The sequence below is a fragment of the Somniosus microcephalus genome, chromosome 4, assembly GCF_052327205.1.
Source record: "Somniosus microcephalus isolate GS21.2 chromosome 4, FLI_Smic_1.0, whole genome shotgun sequence".
Lineage (NCBI taxonomy): Eukaryota > Metazoa > Chordata > Chondrichthyes > Squaliformes > Somniosidae > Somniosus > Somniosus microcephalus.
Genome location: NC_140990.1, coordinates 13,161,860 through 13,183,526, shown reverse-complemented (window position 1 = coordinate 13,183,526; position 21,667 = coordinate 13,161,860). Strand labels below are relative to the sequence as shown.

At 49.3% G+C, this 21,667-nt stretch overlaps 1 protein-coding gene across 1 annotated transcript in view; it reads right to left on the bottom strand.

Annotated features, from left to right (window-relative positions):
- Nucleotides 1–1,565: 1,565 nt before the first annotated feature.
- The window catches only part of LOC147118319 (protein-glutamine gamma-glutamyltransferase K-like), a 44,212-nt gene continuing 24,110 nt past the window's right edge, over nucleotides 1,566–21,667 (bottom strand). Inside the window, exons 3-5 of the mRNA XM_085983884.1 lie at nucleotides 4,812–4,930; nucleotides 3,194–3,301; nucleotides 1,566–1,805 (exon numbers count right to left, since the gene is read on the bottom strand). Coding sequence (XP_085840010.1) covers nucleotides 1,566–1,805; nucleotides 3,194–3,301; nucleotides 4,812–4,916 — 453 coding nt within the window. The 5' untranslated portion in view covers nucleotides 4,917–4,930. The remainder of the gene's footprint in view (nucleotides 1,806–3,193; nucleotides 3,302–4,811; nucleotides 4,931–21,667) is intronic.

Sequence of the window (21,667 nt, the reverse complement as noted above, 5' to 3'; positions counted from 1 at the left end):
CTCTGCGCATCCGCCGATTTTCATCGCTCCGCCATTCAGCTGCCTGTGCCCTAAGCTCTGGAATTCCTCCCTGTGGGAGGGGAAGGAGCCAAGAGGGCACAGCGGAGGACCACCTAGCGCGTCACCTATATCCGTCCCCCCTTCCCCAAGCCCTGTCTTGATCTGCCAGGCTAGGATTTGAATTCATGTTCTCTGGCTCATCAGTCCGGTAACATTTTTTGTTTTTATTCGTTCCTGTGATGTGGGCGTCGCTGGCAAGGCCAGCATTTATTGCCCATCCCTAGTTGCCCTTGAGAAGGTGGTGTTGAGCCGCCTTCTTGAACCGCTGCAGCCCGTGTGGTGAAGGTACTCCCACAGTGCTGTTAGGGAGGGAGTTCCAGGACTTTGACCAGTGATGATGAAGGAACGCCGATATATTTCCAAGTAATGGTGTGTGACTTGGAGGGGAACTTGGAGGTGGTGCTGTTCCCATGCGCCTGCTGCCCTTGTCCTTCTAGGGGGAAGAGGTTGCGGGTTTGGGAGGTGCTGCCGAAGAAGCCTTGGCGAGTTGCTGCAGTGCATCTTGTAGATGGTACACACTGCAGCCACGGTGCGCCGGTGGTGGAGGGAGGGAATGTTTAAGGTGGTGGATGGGGTGCCAATCAAGCGGCTGCTTTGTCCTGGATGGTGTCGAGCTTCTTGAGTGTTGTTGGAGCTGCACTCATCCAGGCAAGTGGTGAGTATTCCATCACACTCCTTACTTGTGCCTTGTAGATGGTGGAAAGGCTTTGGGGAGTCAGGAGGTGAGACACTCGCCGCAGAATACCCAGCCTCTGACCTGCTCTTGTTGCCACAGTATTTATATGGCTGGTCCAGTTAAGTTTCTGGTCAATGGTGACCCCCAGGATGTTGATGGTGGGGGATTCGGCGATGGTAATGCCATTGAATGTCAAGGGGTGGTGGTTAGACTCTCGCTTGTTGGATGGTTACGGACAAAAAGCGAGGGACTAAGCACGACGGCCCTTTCAAAGAGCCGGCCCAGGCAGGAGGGGCCGAATTACTAGAATGGTACCAGGGGATGAGAGACTTCAGTGATGTGGAGAGACTGGAGAAGCTGGGGTTGTTGTCCTTGGAGCAGAGAAGGTTAAGGGGAGATTTAATCGAGGTGTTCAAAATCATGAAGGGTTTTGATGGAGTAAATAAGGAGAAACTGTTTCCAGTGGCAGGAGGGTCGGTAACCAGACGACACAGATTTAAGGTGAACCAGAGGGGAGATGAGGAGAGGTTTCTTTACGCAGTGAGTTGTTGTGATCTGGAACGCGCTGCCTGAAAGGACGGTGGAAGCAGATTCAATCGTAACTTTCAAAAGGGGAATTGGATAAATACTTGAATGGGAGAAAATGCGCAGGGCTGTGGAGAAAGAGTGGGATCAATTGAATCGTTCCATCAAAGAGCTGTCAAAGGCACGATGAGCCAAAAGGCCTCCTTCTGTGCTTTATGGCTCAATGAGGCAACTCTTGCCCCCAGAAACCTCAGCACAGGACCAATCAGTGAGCTAGGACAGCGAGCCAATAGTTGTCCGGGGTTCAGGGTCGAGGGGCAGGTGGTAACTCGGGACTGGCGTCGCTGAGCGAGGGTCCAAAGGTCGTACCTGTGGTGGTGACTCCCGAGAAGACCCAGCACTGCCCGAACTGGACTGGCTCCCCCGTCCGGTGGTACTGGAGCAGGATGTCCACGCTGCCCACCCAGGCTGTGGGGGAGGTGCCACCCGTGTAAAGACCCGACCAGTTCCCAACCAGCACTCCACTGTCATCCTGAGAGTTTATCTGTGAGGGAGAAGGGGAGGGGGGGAAAGAGGGAGGGGGGGAAAGAGGGAGGGGGAAAGAGGGGGGGGAAAGAGGGAGGGGGGAAAGAGGGAGGGGGGAAGAGGAGGGGGGAAAGAAGGAGGGGGAAAGAGGGAGAGGGAAAGAGGAGAGGGAAAGAGGGAGGGGGGAAAGAGGGAGGGGGGAAAGAGGGAGGGGGGAAAGAGGGAGGGGAAAGAGGGGGGGAAAGAGGGAGGGGGGAAAGAGGGAGGGGGGAAGAGGGAGGGGGGAAAGAAGGAGGGGGAAAGAGGGAGAGGGAAAGAGGAAGAGGGAAAGAGGGAGGGGGGGAAAGAGGGAGGGGAAAGAGGGAGGGGGGAAAGAGGGAGGGGGGAAAGAGGGAGGGGGAAAGAGGGAGGGGGAAAAGAGGGAGGGGGGAAAGAGGGAGGGGAAAGAGGGAGGGGGGAAAGGGGGAGGGGGGAAAGGGGGAGGGGGGAAAGGGGAGGGGGAAAGAGGGAGGGGGGAAAGAGGGAGGGGAAAGAGGGAGGGGGAAAGGGGGAGGGGGGAAAGAGGGAGGGGGGAAAGAGGGAGGGGGAAAGAGGGGGGAAGGGGGGGAGAGAGAGAGAGAGAGAGGGGGTGAGAAAGGGGGAAGAGAGGGGGAGAGAGGGGGGAGAGAGGAGAGAGAGAGAGAGAGGGGGGAGAGAGGGGGGAGAGAGGAGAGAGGGGGAGAGAGGGGGAAGAGGGGGAGAGAGAGAGAGGGAGGGAGAGAGTCAAGAGAAAGAGGGGAGAGAGGGGAGAGAGAGGAGAGAGAGAGTGAACGCGTGAATAAGAGAAATAAAAAAAAGACAATTATTTACTGATGAATCTCACATCCACCATTGTTCCATCTCCTAATGAGAGCCCAAACTGCCGTCATCGAGGGAAACGCAGCTGCCAATTTATGCACAGCAAGCTCCCGCAAACAGCAATGAGATATATGACCAGATCATCTTTTTCTATTTAGTGATGTTGGTTGAGGGACGGTCTGATTGAATGGGTGGAACAGGCTCGAGGGGCTGAATGGCTTCCTCCTGTTCCTATGATTGAATGGATGGAACAGGCTCGAGGGGCTGAATGGCCTCCTCCTGTTCCTTTGATTGAATGGGTGGAACAGGCTCGAGGGGCTGAATGGCCTCCCCCTGTTCCTATGATTGAATGGGCGGAACGGGCTCGAGGGGCTGAATGGCCTCCTCCTGTTCCTATGATTGAATGGGTGGAACAGGCTCGAGGGGCTGAACGGCCTCCTCCTGTTCTCCATGTTCCCAATCCATACCCCAACGAGAATGGATACAACCAGGAGAGGAACACTCACGCTCTCGCTCCCCCGCCCCCCACAGGGAGGCCTAGTGGGACAGGCTTGCTCTCTGCTCACTCACCATGGCGGAGATGGTACGTGCGACACCAATGGCGTCCCCTCGTCCCGCCGCAGGCATCTTGCTTCTCTTCAGCATGAACAGGCAAACGTCCAGGACACCCTTAGAGAACTGCGGGAAACAGAGAACAACCTCAATACCCCATTGGGCTGGTCTACCTCAGTCCCCAAACTCTCGCTCTCTCCCACTCCCTGTCTCGCCCTCATCCACCTCTCTCCACCCCTTCGTCTCCCTCCGTCTCATTCTCCCGCCGTCTGTCTGATTCTCCCTCCCTCTCACTCCCTCCTTCTCACTCACTCCCTCCATCTCTATCTCATTCTCCCTCTCCCCCCGCGCCTCCCTCTGTCTCATTCTCCCCCAGTGCTGCCCTTCCGACAGTGCAGCTGTCCCTCAGTACTGCCCCTCCGACAGTGCAGCACTCCCTCAGTACTGAACCGCCGACAGTGCAGCACTCCCTCAGTGCTGCCCTTCCGACAGTGCAGCTGTCCCTCAGTACTGCCACCCCGACAGTGCAGCGCTCCCTCAGTACTGAACCGCCGACAGTGCAGCGCTCTCTCAGTACTGCCACCCCGACAGTGCAGCGCTCCCTCAGTACTGCCCCTCCGACAGTGTAGTGCTCCCTCAGTACTGCCCCTCCGACAGTGAAGCGCTCCCTCAGTACTGCCCCTCCGACAGTGCAATGCTCCCTCAGTACTGCCCCTCCCACAGTGCAGCGCTCCCTCAGTACTGCCCCTCCGACAGTGAAGCGCTCCCTCAGTACTGCCCCTCCAACAGTGCAGCACTCCCTCAGTACTGCCCCTCCGACAGTGCAGTGCTCCCTCAGTACTGCCCCTCCGACAGTGCAGCGCTCCCTCAGTACTGCCCCTCCGACAGTGCAGCACTCCCACAGTACTGCCCCTCCGACAGTGAAGTGCTCCCTCAGTACTGCCCCTCCGACAGTGCAATGCTCCCTCAGTACTGCCCCTCCCACAGTGCAGCGCTCCCTCAGTACTGCCCCTCCGACAGTGAAGCGCTCCCTCAGTACTGCCCCTCCGACAGTGAAGCGCTCCCTCAGTACTGCCCCTCCAACAGTGCAGCACTCCCTCAGTACTGCCCCTCCGACAGTGCAGCGCTCCCTCAGTACTGCCCCTCTGACAGTGCAGGGCTCCCTCAGCACTGCCCCTCTGACAGTGCAGGGCTCCCTCAGTACTGCCCCTCTGACAGAGCAGTGCTCCCTCAGTACTGCCCCTCCGACAGTGAAGCGCTCCCGCAGTACTGGCACCGCGGAGTGTCGACTCTGGATTATGGGGCTTGAGTCTCTGGATTGGGGCGCAAACCCACGATCTTTTGACTCAGAGGCAAGAGAATGAGATCCACTGAGTCACAGTGGAAACACCATCACCTCCGAGTCACACAGCTGCACCATCCTGACTTGGAAGTATATCGGCTGGTCCTTCATTGTCGCTGGGTCAAAATCCTGGAACTCACTCCCCAACAGCACTGTGGGAGTACCTTCACCACACGGACTGCAGCGGTTCAAGAAGGTTCACCACCACCTTCTCAAGGGGCAATTAGGGATGGGCAATAAATGCTGACCTTTGCCAGCGACGCCCACATCCCACGAGACTGAATAAACAGTTACCTGTCCGAAGCTCCACGTTCGTGCACCAATCTGCTTCTCCGTCCCGTAATAAATGCGGCCAGTCTCGTTCAGCACGTACTCCTTCCTCCACTCCTCATCCTCCATGTACACAATGTCATCTGGAAGGGGAAGAGACAGAGACTGCCTTAGAGTGCTCCCTCTAAACGCTCCATTCCCCACCCATCCCTGGTCCAAAAGGAACATAGCAACAGGAGTCGGCCCATTCAGCCCCCTCGGGCCTGTTACCTAGCAACAGGAGTCGGCCCATTCGGCCCCCTCGGGCCTGTTACCTAGCAACAGGATTAGGCCCATTCGACCCCCTCGGGCCTGTTACCTAGCAACAGGATTAGGCCCATTCGGCCCCCTCGAGCCAGTTACCTAGCAGCAGGATTAGGCCCATTCGACCCCCTCGAGCCGGTTACCTAGCAGCAGGATTAGGCCCATTCGACCCCCTCGAGCCGGTTGCCTAGCAGCAGGAGTAGGCCCATTTGGCTCCTCGAGCCTGTTACCTAGCAACAGGAGTAGGCCCATTCGGCTTGTCGAGCCTGTTACCTAGCAACAGGAGTAGATCCATTCAGCTCCCTCAAGCCTGTTACATTGGAACAGGAGTAGGCCCATTCGGCTCCCTCAAGCCTGTTACATAGGAACAGGAGTAGGCCCATTCAGCCCACTTGGGCCTGTTACCTAGCAACAGGAGAGGCCCATTCGGCTCCCTCAAGCCTGTTACATAGGAACAGGAGTAGGCCCATTCAGCCCACTTGGGCCTGTTACCTAGCAACAGGAGGAGGCTCATTCGGCTCCCTCAAGCCTGTTACATAGGAACAGGAGTAGGCCCATTCAGCCCACTTGGGCCTGTTACCTAGCAACAGGAGGAGGCCCATTCGGCTCCCTCAAGCCTGTTACATAGGAACAGGAGTAGGCCCATTCGGCTCCCTCAAGCCTGTTACATAGGAACAGGAGTAGGCCCATTCAGCCCACTTGGGCCTGTTACTTAGCAACAGGAGGAGGCCCATTCAGCCCACTTGGGCCTGTTACATTGGAACAGGAGTAGGCCCATTCAGCCTACTTGGACCTGTTACCTAGCAACAGGAGGAGGCCCATTCGGCTCCCTCAAGCCTGTTACATAGGAACAGGAGTAGGCCCGTTCAGCCTACTTGGGCCTGTTACCTAGCAACAGGAGGAGGCTCATTCGGCTCCCTCAAGCCTGTTACCTAGCAACAGGAGGAGGCCCATTCAGCTCCCTCAAGCCTGTTACATAGGAACAGGAGTAGGCCCATTCGGCTCCCTCAAGCCTGTTACATAGGAACAGGAGGAGGCTCATTCGGCTCCCTCAAGCCTGTTACCTAGCAACAGGAGGAGGCCCATTCAGCTCCCTCAAGCCTGTTACATAGGAACAGGAGTAGGCCCATTCGGCTCCCTCAAGCCTGTTACCTAGCAACAGGAGGAGGCTCATTCGGCTCCCTCAAGCCTGTTACCTAGCAACAGGAGGAGGCCCATTCGGCTCCCTCAAGCCTGTTACCTAGCAACAGGAGGAGGCTCATTCGGCTCCCTCAAGCCTGTTACCTAGCAACAGGAGGAGGCCCATTCAGCTCCCTCAAGCCTGTTACATAGGAACAGGAGTAGGCCCATTCGGCTCCCTCAAGCCTGTTACATAGGAACAGGAGGAGGCTCATTCGGCTCCCTCAAGCCTGTTACCTAGCAACAGGAGGAGGCCCATTCAGCTCCCTCAAGCCTGTTACATAGGAACAGGAGTAGGCCCATTCGGCTCCCTCAAGCCTGTTACCTAGCAACAGGAGGAGGCTCATTCGGCTCCCTCAAGCCTGTTACCTAGCAACAGGAGGAGGCCCATTCGGCTCCCTCAAGCCTGTTACCTAGCAACAGGAGGAGGCTCATTCGGCTCCCTCAAGCCTGTTACCTAGCAACAGGAGGAGGCCCATTCAGCTCCCTCAAGCCTGTTACATAGGAACAGGAGTAGGCCCATTCGGCTCCCTCAAGCCTGTTACCTAGCAACAGGAGGAGGCCCATTCAGCTCCCTCAAGCCTGTTACATAGGAACAGGCACTTCACAGGTGCGTGTCAGACAGCGAGGCAAAAAAGGAGCCATCAGGACAAGTGACCAAAAGCTTGGTCAAAGAGGCAGATTTTAAGGAATGTCTTAAAGGAGGAGAGGTTTAAGGGAGGGAATTCCAGAGCTTAGGGCCCAGGCAGCTGAAGGCATGGCCGCCCAATGGTGGGGCAATTAAAATCGGGGATGCTGAAGAGGCCAGAATTGGGGGAGCGCAGGGATCTGGGCGGGTTGTAGGAGGCCACAGAGATAGGGAGAGGGGATTTTAACACCAGGATGGAGAATTTTAAAATCAAGCCCTTGCCAGACCAGGAGCCAATGTAGTGCAGCGAGCACAGGGGAGGATGATGGGGGTGGGGGGGAAACGGTACTTGGTGCGAGTTAGGATAGGAGGCAGCGCAGTTTTGGATAAGCTCAAGTTTAGGGAGGGTGGAAGGTGGTTGGCTGTTGGAAGAGACCGGGGGATGGGGGTGGCGGGCAGAGAGAGAGAGAGAGAGAGAGAGCAGAGAAAGAATGACAGATGACCAAAAGCTTGGTCAAAGAGACAGGTTTGTAAGGAGGGTCTTTAAAAGGAGGAGAGGGAGCGGCGGAGAGGGCTTAGGGAGGGAATTGGGAGTTGGAATAAACGGATCTTTTTCCGAGTGGCAGGCAGCGACTAGTGGGTGCTAGGACCCCAGCTATTCACAATATATATTAATGATCTAGACAAGGGAACTAGATGTAATATCTCCAAGTTTGCAGATGACACAAAGCTGGGTGGGCGTGTGTGCTGTGAGGAGGATGCCGAGAAACTCCAGTATGATTTGGACAGGTTGGGTGATTGGGCAGATGCATGGCAGATGCAGTATAATGTGGATAAATGCGAGGTTATCCACTTTGGTGTCAAAAACAGGAAGGCAGATTATTATCTGAACAGCAATAGATTGGGAAAAGGGGAAGTGCAACGAAACCTGGGTGTCATAGACTCATAGAGTTATACAGCACAGAAAGAGGCCCTTCGGCCCATCGCGTCCGCGCCGGCCATCAAGCCCTGTCTAATCTAATCCCATTTTCCAGCACTTGGTCCGTAGCCTTGTATGCTATGGCATTTCAAGTGCTCATCTAAATGCTTCTTGAATGTTGTGAGGGTTCCTGCCTCTACCACCCTTTCAGGCAGTGAGTTCCAGATTCCAACCACCCTCTGGGTGAAAAAGTTTTTCCTCAAATCCCCTCTAAACCTCCTGCCCCTTACCCTGAATCTATGCCCCCTTGTTATTGACCCCTCTACTAAGGGGAAAAGTTCCTTTCTATCTACCCTATCTATGCCCCTCATAATTTTGTACACCTCAATCAGGTCCCCCCTCAGCCTTCTCTGCTCCAAGGAAAACAACCCCAGCCTGTCCAGTCTTTCTTCATAGCTGAAGCGCTCCAGCCCAGGTAACATCCTGGTAAATCTCCTCTGCACCCTCTCCAAAGCAATCACATCCTTCCTATAGTGAGGTGACCAGAACTGCACACAGTATTCCAGCTGTGGCCTTACCAACGTTTTGTGCAGCTCCATCATAACCTCCCTGCTCTTATATTCTATGCCTCGGCTAATGAAGGCAAGTATCCCATATGCCTTTTTAACCACCTTATCCACCTGTTCTGCTGCCTTCAGGGATCTATTTACATGCACACCAAGGTCCCTCTGATCCTCTGTCTTTCCTAGGGTCTTACCATTCATTGTGTATTCCCTTGCCTTGTTAGTCCGTCCAAAATGCATCACCTCACACTTTTCAGGGTTAAATTCCATTTGCCACTGTTCCGCCCATCTGACCAACCCATCTATATCGTCCTGTAGCCTGAGGCTTCCCGCCTCGCTATTTACCACTCCACCAATTTTCGTGTCATCTGCGAACTTACTGATCATATCTTTTACATTCACATCCAAATCATTAATGTAGACCACAAACAGCAAGGGACCCAGCACCGATCCCTGCGGTACCCCACTGGACACAGGCTTCCAGTCACAAAAACAACCTTCCACCATCACCCTCTGCCTTCTGCCACTAAGCCAGTTTTGGATCCAATGTGCCAAGGCACTCTGGATCCCATGGGCTTTTACCTTCCTGACCAGTCTCCTATGCGGGACTTTATCAAAAGCCTTACTGAAATCCATGTAAACCACATCCACTGCACTACCCTCATCCACACACATAGTCACCCCCTCGAAAAATTCAATCAAATTGGTCAGACATGATCTTCCCTTGACAAAGCCATGCTGGCTATCCCTAATTAACCCTTGCCTCTCCAAGTGGAGACTAATTCTGTCCCTCAGAATTTTTTCCAATAATTTCCCTACCACTGATGTTAGGCTCACTGGCCTGTAATTCCCTGTGCACCAGTCGCTGAAGGTAAGCATGCAGGTGCAGCAGGCGGTTAAGAAGGCAAATGGTATGTTGGCCTTCGTAGCGATAGGATTCGAGTACAGGAACAACGATGTCTTGCTGCAGTTGTACAGGGCCTTGGTGAGACCATACCTTGAGTATTGTGTGCAGTTTTGGTCGCCTTATCTGAGGAAGGATGTTCTTGCCATGGAGAGAGTGCAGCGAAGATTCACCAGGCTGATGCCTGGAATGGCGGGAAACTCGAGCGGCAGAGCGGGGCTATAAAAGGCTCCAGAGACCAGGTAAGGCCTCAGAGCGTCGGCGGGAAACTCGAGCGGCAGAGCGGGGCTATAAAAGGCTCCACAGACCAGGTAAGTTTGACCAGTCTCCGAACTCGGAACTCAAAGGGAAGGAGAGAGGTAAAAAATAATCGAAGTGTGACGTCACCAGAAAGCAGGTAAGTGATTGGTTGGTGAGTATTTCTCTCTTTTTAAACTTAAACTCTGTGGTTTATAGTTTCTAAGGTGTGATATTCATCATCTAAAATCGGGGCAGAGGGTATTTAAAAATAATATTAATAAATTTAATTAATTACATAGAATGGGAGATCAGGTGATGTGTTGCTGCTGCAATATGTGGGAGCTGGTGGACACCATTGATGCTCACGGTGATCACATTTGCAGTAAGTGCTGGCTGCTCGAGTAATTCCGGCTCCGTGTTGAAGAGCTGGAGTCCGAGCTTCAAACACTGAGACACATCAGGGAGGGGGAGAGTTACCTGGACTCTGTGTTTCAGGAGGTAGTCACACCAATTAGATTAATTAATTCAGATGTAGTCCGTGGCCAGGGTCAGGATGGTGTGACTAGAAGTGAGGCAGGTACGGGGATCCAGGAGGTAGTGTTGGAGGAGCCACAGCCCTTGCTCTTGTCCAACAGGTTTGAGGCTCTTACTCCCTGTGAGGTTGGGAACAGGGACTGCAGGGAGGATGAGCAACCTGGCCACAGCACCGTGGAGCAGGGTGCCATTCAAGTGAGGGGAGTTAAAAGAAATGTTGTAGTGGTAGGGGATAGTATCGTTAGGGGGATAGATAGGGTTCTTTGCAGCCGAGAGCGAGAGTCCCAAAGGCTGTGTTGCCTGCCCGGTGCCAGGGTTAAGGACATCTCCTCTGGGCTGGAGAGAAACTTGGAGTGGGAGGGGAAGGATCCAGTTGTCATGGTCCATGTTGGTACCAACGACATAGGTATGACAAGGAAAGAGGTTCTGCTGAGGGAGTTTGAGCAGCTAGGGGCCAAATTAAAAAGCAGAACCACAAGGGTAATAATCTCTGGATTACTACCTGAGCCACATGCAAATTTGGCTAGGGTAAATAAAATTAGAGAGTTAAATGCGTGGCTCAAAGACTGGTGTGGGAGAAATGGGTTTTGCTTCTTGGGACACTGGCATCAGTACTGGGACAGGAGAGAGCTGTTCCGTTGGGACGGACTTCACTTGGCCAGTGCTGGGACTAGAATCCTGGCGAATCGAGTAACTAGGGCTGTAGAGAGGGCTTTAAACTAATTAGTGGGGGGGAGGTTTTAAGAGAGCGAATAATAAAAATGACAGCGGAGAAGGCAATAGAGAAAGGTAGCAGTGGGGGAATTAAAAACCAGAGCGTGTCAGGAAGGGACAGAATGTATAATGATAAAGGTAAAGTAGTAAAAGGGGTAAAAGCAGGAATAAATTGTCAGAAAACATATTTGAAAGTTCTTTATCTGAATGCACACAGCATTCGTAACAAAATAGACGAGTTGATGGTACAAATAACTACACATGGGTATGATCTGGTGGCCATTACGGAAACATGGCTGCAAGATGATCATGACTGGGAACTAAACATACAAGGGTATTTGACAATTAGGAAGGACAGACAGGAAGGAAAGGGAGGTGGGGTTGCTATGTTAGTCAAGGATGGAATCACTGCAATAGTCAGAAATGATATTGGGTCAAAGGATCAGGATAGTGAAACAGTTTGGGTGGAGATAAGGAATAATAAGGGGAAAAAGTCACTAGTGGGCATAGTCTATCGGCCTCCTAACAGTTGCAACTCTGTTGGTCGGAGTATAAATCAGGAAATAGTTGGGGCTTGTAATAAGGGAACAGCTATAATCATGGGGGATTTTAACTTTCATATTGACTGGACTAATCAAATTGGGCATGGCAACCTTGAGGAAGAGTTCATAGAGTGTATTAGGGACGGGTTCCTTGAGCAGTATGTAACTGAACCAACCAGGGGGCAGGCAATCTTAGATCTGGTCCTGTGTAATGAGACAGGATTAATAAAAAATGTCCTAATAAAGGATCCCCTTGGAATGAGTGACCATAATATGGTTGAATTCCAAATTCAGTTTGAGGGTGAGAGAGTTGGATCTCAAACCAGCATACTGAGCTTAAATAAAGGAGACTATGAAGGTATGAGAGTAGAATTGACTAAAGTGGACTGGGAAAACAGATTAAAGTGTAAGACGGTACAAGAGCAGTGGTCTACATTCAAGGAGATATTTCACATCTTTCAAGATAAATATATTCCACTGAGGAAAAAGGGGAGTAAAAGAAAAGACAGCCATCCGTGGCTTAGTAAAGTAATAAAGGATAGTATCCGACTGAAAACAAGGGCATATAAAGTAGATAAATCTAGTGGGAGGATAGAAGATTGGGAAGCATTTAAAAGCCAGCAAACAATAACTAAAAGATTAATTAAGAAAGGGAAGATAGATTATGAAAGTAAACTAGCAAAAAATATAAAAACAGATAGCAAGAGTTTCTACAGCTATATAAAAAGAAAAAGAGTGGCTAAAGTGAACGTTGGTCCCTTAGAGGATGAGACCGGGAAACTAGTGGTGGGGAACATGGAGATGGCAAAGACGCTGAACAAATATTTTGTATCAGTCTTTACAGTAGAGGACACTAAAAATATCCCAACACTGGATAAACAGGGGGCAATGGGGGGGGGAGGAGCTAAACACGATTAAAATCACTAAGGAGATGGTACTCAGTAAAATAATGGGACTTAAGGCGGATAAATCCCCCGGACCTGATGGCCTACATCCTAGGGTCTTGAGAGAAGTGGCGGTAGGGATTGTGGATGCATTGGTGATTATTTTCCAAAACTCCCTGGACTCAGGAAAGGTCCCGGCAGATTGGAAAACTGCTAATGTAACACCCTTATTTAAAAAGGGAAGTAGACAAAAAGGTGGAAACTATAGACCAGTTAGCCTAACATCTGTGGTTGGCAAAATGTTGGAGTCCATTATTAAGGAAACAGTAACAGGACATTTGGATAAGCATAATTTAATTGGACAGAGTCAGCATGGTTTTATAAAGGGGAAGTCACATTTGACAAATTTGCTCGAATTCTTTGAGGATGTAACAAACAAGGTGGATAAAGGGGAACCAGTGGATGTGGTGTATTTGGACTTCCAAAAGGCATTTGACAAGGTTCCACACAAAAGATTACTGATCAAGATAAGAAATCACGGGATTGGGGGTAATATACTGGCATGGGTGGAAGATTGGCTATCTAACAGAAAACAAAGAGTTGGGATAAATGGTTCATTCTCAGGATGGCAATCAGTAACTAGTGCTGTTCCGCAGGGGTCAGTGCTGGGACCCCAACACTTTACAATCTATATTAACGATTTGGAGGAAGGGACCGAGTGCAACGTATCCAAGTTTGCCGACGATACAAAGATGGGAGGGAAAGCAGTGAGTGAGGAGGACATAAAAAACCTGCAAAAGGACATAGACAGGGTAAGTGAGTGGGCAGAGATTTGGCAGATGGAATATAATATTGGAAAGTGTGAGGTTATGCACTGTGGCAGAAAATATCAAAGAGCGAGTTATTATCTAAATGGAGAGAAACTGCAAAGTGCTACATTACAAAGGGATCTGGGGGTCCTGGTGCATGAAACACAAAAAGTTAGTATGCAGGTACAGCAGGTGATCAGGAAGGCCAATGGAATCTTGGCTTTTATTGCAAGGGGGATGGAGTATAAAAACAGGGAGGTCTTGCTGCAGTTATACAGGGTATTGGTGAGGCCACACCTGGAATACTGCGTGCAGTTTTGGTTTCCATATTTAAGAAAAGATATACTTGCTCTCGAGGTGGTTCAGAGAAGGTTCACTCGGTTGATTCCGGAGATGAGGGGGTTGACGTATGAGGAAAGGTTGAGTAGGTTGGGCCTCTACTCATTGGAATTCAGAAGAATGAGAGGCGATCTTATCGAAACATATAAGATTGTGAGGGGTCTTGATCGGGTGGATGCGGGGAGGATGTTTCCACTGATGGGTGAGACTAGAACTAGGGGGCATAATCTTAGAATAAGGGGCTGCCCTTTCAAAACTGAGATGAGGAGAAACTTCTTCACTCAGAGGGTAGTAAATCTATGGAATTTGCTACCCCAGAGAGCTGTGGAAGCTGCGACATTAAATAAATTTAAAACAGAGATAGACAGTGTAATGATATCAGCAAATAGTGATGATATTTGTCTGTGTTTGATTACTTATGCCTTACAGCATATTTGTCTGTGTTTTTGATTACTTGTGCCTGACCAGCAGAGGTCATGTGAGAGACAAGCAGTCCAGAGGAGTTTTACTTTCAGTTTCATTCTAGATGCATCACAGCATAGTGTGTTCTGTAAAAAGCTGTAGAAAGTCTTGAACAAGACTTTAGATTAAACAACATTCTCTTTCAGAAATGAGTCTTTATTGAACCCAAAAAGAAATCAAAACATGATGTCAGAAGTGGCTGAAAGAGAAAAAATCTGAAGTTAGCAACTTGATGGGACAGTGAAAGCAGTTGTGGCAAGTAAGCGAAATCAGCTCTCCACATATTAGCAAGCCAGAAGAGAACATCGTTGCTTACCATTAGAGAATAGCTAACGAAGTGAAAAAATGGAAGGTTTACTCCCACCGGCGACGCTTCAATTGACAGGTAATGTGGCTGAAAATTGGAGAAGGTTCAAACAACGTTTAGAGTTGTATTTAGCGGCAATCGGAGCTGACGAGAAAAGTGATAAACAAAAATCGTCCGTGTTCTTACATGTCGTAGGTGATGCAGCGCTGGAGGTATATAATAATTTCATATTTGCTGTTGATGGAGACAAAATGAAGCTAGATAAAATAATGGAACAGTTTGAGGCCTACTGCATACCTAAACGCAACGTGACCTTTGAGAGGCACAAATTTTTCACGTGTACAGAAAATCGGCGAGACTATTGATCAGTATGTGACTGAACTGAGAAACCGGAGCAAATCGTGTGAATTTGGGGGACTCACAGACTCGCTGATAAAAGACAGACTGGTGTGTGGTATTCCAGATAATGGTCTAAGGGAAAGGCTGCTAAGAGAGCAAGATCTAGACCTGGGAAAAGCCATAGCATTGTGTAGGGCTACAGAGACTGTGAAGTTGCAGGCAAAGGAGCTGTTCAGTGACAGTAGCTGCAACGTGGATGCAGTGAGAAAGAACGGATACAAACCGTTTAACAAAGAGAGCGCCAATGTGAAAAAAGAGACGTGGCCAGCAAACAAAAATGAAAGAGACAATCGGAAGTCATGTAGTCGATGCGGTACACAGCATCCACCAAGAATGTGTCCAGCATATGGTAAAACATGCAATAGATGCAACAAAAACAACCATTATGCCCGTTGCTGTAAGAACCAAGCGCAACAAAGCAAGGTCCATACAGTAGATGAAAGCAAGATAGAGGAATTCAATGTAGATGTTGTGTCTGAAAACAAAAAAGAAAGAGACTGGATGTTGACACTAAAAGTGAATGACATACACATTCCATTTAAATTGGATACTGGAGCACAAGTTAATGTGATATCAGAGACCGATTTTAAGAGAATTAGACCCAGACCAAAGTTACATGGAATACAAGTGAAAGTGACCGGATACTCAGGTACTGATATACCAGTGAAAGGAAAATGCATTGTCAAAGTAACACACAAGGACAGAGAGCACACGCTAGCATTAATCGTGGTGCCAAAGGATGTGCAAGCCATACTAGGGTTAAAAGCCTGTGAGAGACTGAACCTGGTAAAGAGAGTCCTCGTTGTGGAAAGCGAAGGAGAGACAGTCTATGATGAACTCATGAAAGAGTACAAAGACCTATTTAAGGGTCTAGGCTGCATTCCAGGAGAACACACGATCAGAGTAGATAAAAGTATGACACCGGTCATACATCCATGCAGAAAAGTTCCGTTTGCTCTTCAAAAGCAACTGAAGGCAGAGTTGGACGGGATGGAAAGCCCGAACGTGATTCAGAAGATAGATGAGCCAACTGAGTGGGTGAGTTCCCTCGTCGTAGTGGACAAAAAGAATGGAAAGCTCAGAATTTGCCTGGATCCAAGAGATCTAAACAGAGCAATAAAGAGAGGGCACTTCAAGCTTCCTACACGTGAGGAAATCATGGCACAGTTTGCAAATGCAAAATATTTCAGCAAGTTAGATGCGTCCTCAGGATTTTGGCAGATGAAGCTGGACGAAGCAAGTTCAAGAGTGTGCACGTTCAACACTCCATTTGGCAGATACAGATTCCTAAGGTTACCATTTGGCATTGCCTCAGCTCCTGAAGTGTATCACAAGACTATCCATATGATCTATGAGCACCTGGAGGGAGTTGATACATCAATGGATGACATCATAGTATGGGGAACCACGAGAACTGAGCATGACGAGAGACTGAAAAAAGTGCTGGAAGCAACAAGGAAACAAACCTGAAGCTGAATAGAGAGAAATGCCAGCTCGGGGTGACAGAACTGACATTCATGGGAGATATCCTTAGCAGTGAGGGCATCAGACCAGATCCCAGAAAGGTGTCCGCCATTGAGAATATGCCAAAGCCACAATGCAAAAAGGACGTGCAGAGGTTTAATGGAATGATCAACTACATGGGTAAATTCATATCCAACCTCTCAGAAAAAATAGCGCCACTGAGAAGACTAACTGAAAGAACATAGAATGGGAATGGAATCATGAGCATGAGAAGTCATGGAGCGATCTAAAGAAACTGCTCACAGAGGAACCAGTTCTGAGGTTTTATGACCCAGCGAGACCCATCAAGATATCATCAGATGCATCACAGAGTGGGCTCGGTGCCGTTCTTCTGCAACAATATGACTACTGGCAACCTATTGCATATGCATCGCGCTCAATGACAGACACGGAGACGCGATATGCTCAAATAGAAAAGGAGCTGCTCAGCATCACATACGCCTGTGAAAGATTTCACCAGTTTGTGGCAGGACAAGCAATCAGTGTAGAGACTGACCATAAGCCCTTGATTGCATTGTTCCAAAAGCCACTGAATAGCTGTCCGCTTAGAATACAAAGAATGATGATCAGGCTGCAACGCTATACACTGAATGTTGCGTACACACCGGGTAAGCTGATGTATACAGCAGACACGTTGTCCAGAGCTGTTGACCCAAGTGAGCCCGCAAACACCACAATGGATGAAAAAGTGAACGCCTACGTGGACATGATCACAAGTGCACTGCCCATAGCAGATGCAAAAATGGAGCTCATAAAGACTGAGACAAACAAAGATGAAACAATGAGATGACTGAGAAAAAGCATCTTGGATGGATGGCCCAACATGAAGCAAGACTGCTCACCTGATATAGCAGAGTACTGGAACTGCAGGGCGGAACTATCAGTGGTCGAAGACATCATCTACAAAGGAAGTAAAATAGTTATCCCAAAGAGTCTGAGAAGAGAGATGCTAAAAAAGATCCATGGAGGACATCTGGGAATCGAAAAGTGTAAGAAAAGAGCACGAGAGGTGATGTACTGGCCACGAATCAACCAAGATGTGACAAATGAGGTGTCAAACGGCACAATATGCCTGAAATATCGAGCAAGCAATCCGGTAGAACCACTAAAGCCACACCCAGCACCAGACAGACCTTACCAAAAGGTAGGCGCTGACCTATTCGTATGTCAAGGGAAGGACTATCTTGTCGTCACAGACTATTACTCCCTGTATCCAGAGGTTTGTAGACTGTACACCACCACTGCAGAAGCTGTGATAAGAAGTATGAAAGCCATATTCTCCAGACATGGCGTGGCAAGCGAGGTCTTCACAGACAACGGACCCCAGTTTAACAATGCAAATTTCCGACACTTTGCCAAAGAGTGGGACTTTGTCCACACAACGTCAAGTCCTCACTATCCACAGTCCAATGGACTAGTGGAAAAATCGGTCCAGACAGTGAAAAGACTGATGTACAAGGCAAAAGACAGTGGAACTGACTTCTACCAAAGCATGCTTGTATACCGCACAACGCCGCTCGAGTGTGGTATGTCACCAGCCCAACTCCTGATGGGACGTCGGCTAAGGTCAAACCTACCCATCCCGGAGAACCTCCTGAAAACAAAAGAGGGGGAGAAAGTGAGGAAGTTCAAAGAGCAACAGAAAGAAAAGCAAAAGTACTACTATGACAGAGGAACACAAAACCTACCTGAACTCCACACTGGTGACCAAGTAAGGTTGAAAGACAAAACAAACACATGGACTCAGAAGGGAACTGTCCTGAGTGAAGTTCAACCAAGATCATACACCATTCAGACAGATGAGGGTGCTGTTCTGAGAAGAAATCGTCGAGATCTTCTCATGGGACCAGCCACAGCAGGTCAAGAGACTGATACTGGTGAACAACCTGATCACACAGCTGAGAACCAATCATCTGAGGCAACAACTCAGATTCAAGGACAATCAATCAGAAAATCCTCAAGACACGTGAAGCCTCCTGAGAGACTCATTGAGCAAATTTAAGGACTATTGTTAAAGAAGGAAGTAATGTTATCTTATTCTTTCTTCAAGTTCTAGTGTATTGACATATTTCATGTGAACACACAAAGCAAGGGTAAAAAACCTTGATCATGATAATGATAATGTAAGTTCATTAAATGTTGTTAGTTAAAAGTAAAATACTTTTGTTTTAAGAAAGGGAGATGTAATGATATCAGCAAATAGTGATGATATTTGTCTGTGTTTGATTACTTATGCCTTACAGCATATTTGTCTGTGTTTTTGATTACTTGTGCCTGACCAGCAGAGGTCATGTGAGAGACAAGCAGCCCAGAGGAGTTTTACTTTCAGTTTCATTCTAGATGCATCACAGCATAGTGTGTTCTGTAAAAAGCTGTAGAAAGTCTTGAACAAGACTTTAGATTAAACAACATTCTCTTTCAGAAATGAGTCTTTATTGAACCCCAAAAGAAATCAAAACAGACAGTTTCCTAGCAGATAAGGGAATTAGGGGTTACGGGGAGAGGGCAGGGAAGTGGACATGAGTCTAGATTCGGATCAGCCATGATCCTATTGAATGGCGGAGCAGGCCCGAGGGGCCGTATGGCCTACTCCTGCTCCTATTTCTTATGTTCTTATGAATGACATATGAGGAGCGATTGGGTCGATTGGGTTTATACTCGCTGGAGTTTAGAAGAATGAGAGGGGATCTCATTGAAACTTATAAAATTCTAACAGGACTAGACAGACTGGATGCAGGAAGGATGTTCCCGATGGCGGGGGAGTCCAGAACCAGGGGTCACAGTCTAAGGATAAGGGGTAAGCCATTTAGGACAGAAATGAGGAGGAATTTCTTCACCCAGAGAGTGGGGAACCTGTGGAATTCTCTACCACACAAGGCAGTGGAGGCCAATTCATTAAATATATTCAAGAAGGAGTTAGATATATTTCTTAAGGCTAAAGGGATCAAAGGATATGGGGAGAAGGCAGGGACAGGGTACTGAATTTGGATGATCAGCCATGATCTCATTGAATGGTGGAGCAGGCTCGAGGGGCTGAATGGCCCACTCCTGCTCCTATCTTCAATGTTTCTATTGCAGAGCCTAGGGGCCTGGGTGGCTGAAGACACAGCCTCCGAAGTTGGAGCGATGGGTGCAGAGAGGTGGACAAGAGGCCAGAATCGAAGGGACGCAGAGATCTCGGAGGGTTGTCGGGCTGGAAGGACAGACTCCAGACTTCCTCCCGGTGGCTCGAAGCGGTGAAACCACAGGATCGCAGCCGTTTAAACCTCAGACACGCCCATTGCAGTGGGAGAGCATGTCAAGAGGCCAGTGCTGTCACAGTCAAGGCCCTTGTTACCTATGTGTGTGATGCACCAGCCTAGACACACACTCACATGCACATCGGACTACAGTCCTGTTTAGATGCTGACTGAATGAGTGATTTGTCAACCAGGGTCTGAGGAATAATATTTGGCTATTTATGTTTTTTGTATAAATATATATATTTATATATAAAAATACACATCAATCTGTTAAAACAGATTCCCGTCCAAGTGCTATATTAGGGAGGCCGGTCTTCTCTGAAGTGGCCTCAATTTAGGCCCAAGGCCCCATCAAGCCACCCTGTTCTCAAACAGAGGTTTATTTTGGTATGTCTCCCTCCTCCCCCACACACCGAGAAACACGAGAGACATTTCCCCGGAGTGAGAGACAGAGACTGTGAGGAAGGAGAGAGAGAGAGAAAGAGAGAGAGAGAGAGGGAGAGACAGCGAGGGAGACAGAGAGAGAGAGACACAGAGAGAGACAGAGACGGCGAGAAAGACAGAGAGAGAGAGACACACATAGAGGGAGAGACAGAGAGGGAGAGAGAGAAAGACAGAGAGACAGAGACGGAGAGAGAGACACAGACACACACAGAGGGAGAGACAGAGAGAGAGAGAGAGAGACAGAAACAGAGAGAGAGAGTGAGATAGAGAGATTAGAAAGAGAAAAAAGGAGATAAAGAGTGAGAGACAGACAGAGAGAGAGACAGAGAGACAAAGAGAGACAGAGAGGGAGTTAAAGGTTTAAGTGCAGATGGGGTCAGGAGCCGGTCAGTGTGTTCTGATCCGGCGTGTACTTGGCTGAGGAACACTGAGCTCTCTGTGCACCAGAGGTGGTCGTGGACTGGGGGGACGGGGGGACGGGCAATGGTCTGCCTGCCCCCCTGACCCCACACCTGCCTCAGAGGACAGAGCAGGGGTCAGCCCGAGCACTGCAGGAACTAACGGGACCCTTAGTGAGACCTCCGTCCGGGCTTAGCAACCAGGAGAGGCGCCCTGGAAATAAATCAGATTAATATCATTTCCAGATGCCTAGTGATAGAGGGGCTGTAAATAAAACCTGGACTGGATCCAGGGATCGGAGCGAGGGGCTGTAAATAAAACCTGGACCAGATCCAGGGACTGGAGCCAGGAGCTGTAAATAAAACCTGGACTGTATCCAGAGATCAAAGCAAGCTGTTGTAAATAAAACCTGGACTGGATCCATGGATCGGAGTGAGGGGCTGTAAATAAAACCTGGATTGAATCCAGGGACCGGAGCGAGGGGCTGTAAATAAAATCTGGACTGGGTCTAGGGAGCGGAGCGAAGGCTGTCAATAAAACCTGGAGTGGATTCAGGGACTAGAGCGAGAGCTGTCAATAAAACCTGGACTGGATCCAGTGATCAGAGCAAGGGCTGTAAATAAAACCTGGACTGGATGCTGGGAGCGGAGCGGTGGCTGTAAATAAAACCTGGACTGGATGCCGGGAGCGGAGCGAAGGCTGCAAATGAAACCTGGACTGGATGCCGGGATCGGAGCGAGAGCTGCAACTAAAACCTGGACTGAATCCTGGGATCGGATAGAGAGCTGTAAATAAAACCAGGACTGGATCTAGGGGTCGGATGGGGGTAGTCAGTAAACCTGGAATGGATCCAGGGATTAGACTGATGTCAATCTGTAAAACACGGACTGGATCCACGGATTGCACTGAGGGGCCGTATATAAAACCTGGACTGAATCCAGAGATGGGAGAGAGGGGGAGGGAGAGTCGGGGTGGGGGAGGGAGAGGTATACAGTTCTAGAATTAGATCTAAAATGTGCCCAGGGAAGCTTTGATTTCTGGTCACTGAGAAACGAGGAGGCTATTCGACTCCTGGAGGACGTGCAGAGGAGAGCCACAAGGCCTCTTCCCTGGTATCAAGGTTCTGAGTTTCAGGAATGACTGTTGGGCTATTCACCCTGGAGAGGAAGTGGCCAAAAGGTGATCTTGTAGAGTGATACAAGATAATTTTAAGAGTGTAAAAATATTAATGTGGATCCTTGGCTTTATTAATAGAAGAATCGAGTACAAAAGCAAGGAAGTTATGCTAAACCTTAATCAAACACTGGCTAGGCCTCAGCTGGAATATTGTGTCCCAATTCTGGGCATCGCACTTTCGGAAGGATGTTAAGGCCTTGGAGAGGGTGCAGAGGAGATTTACCAGAATGGTACCAGGGGATGAAGGATTTCAGTTACGTGGAGAGACTGGAGAAGCTGGGATTGTTCTCCTTAGAGCAGAGGAGGTTAAGGGGAGACTTAGGTGTTCAAAATCAGGAAGGGTTTTTGATAGAGTAAATATGGAGAAAC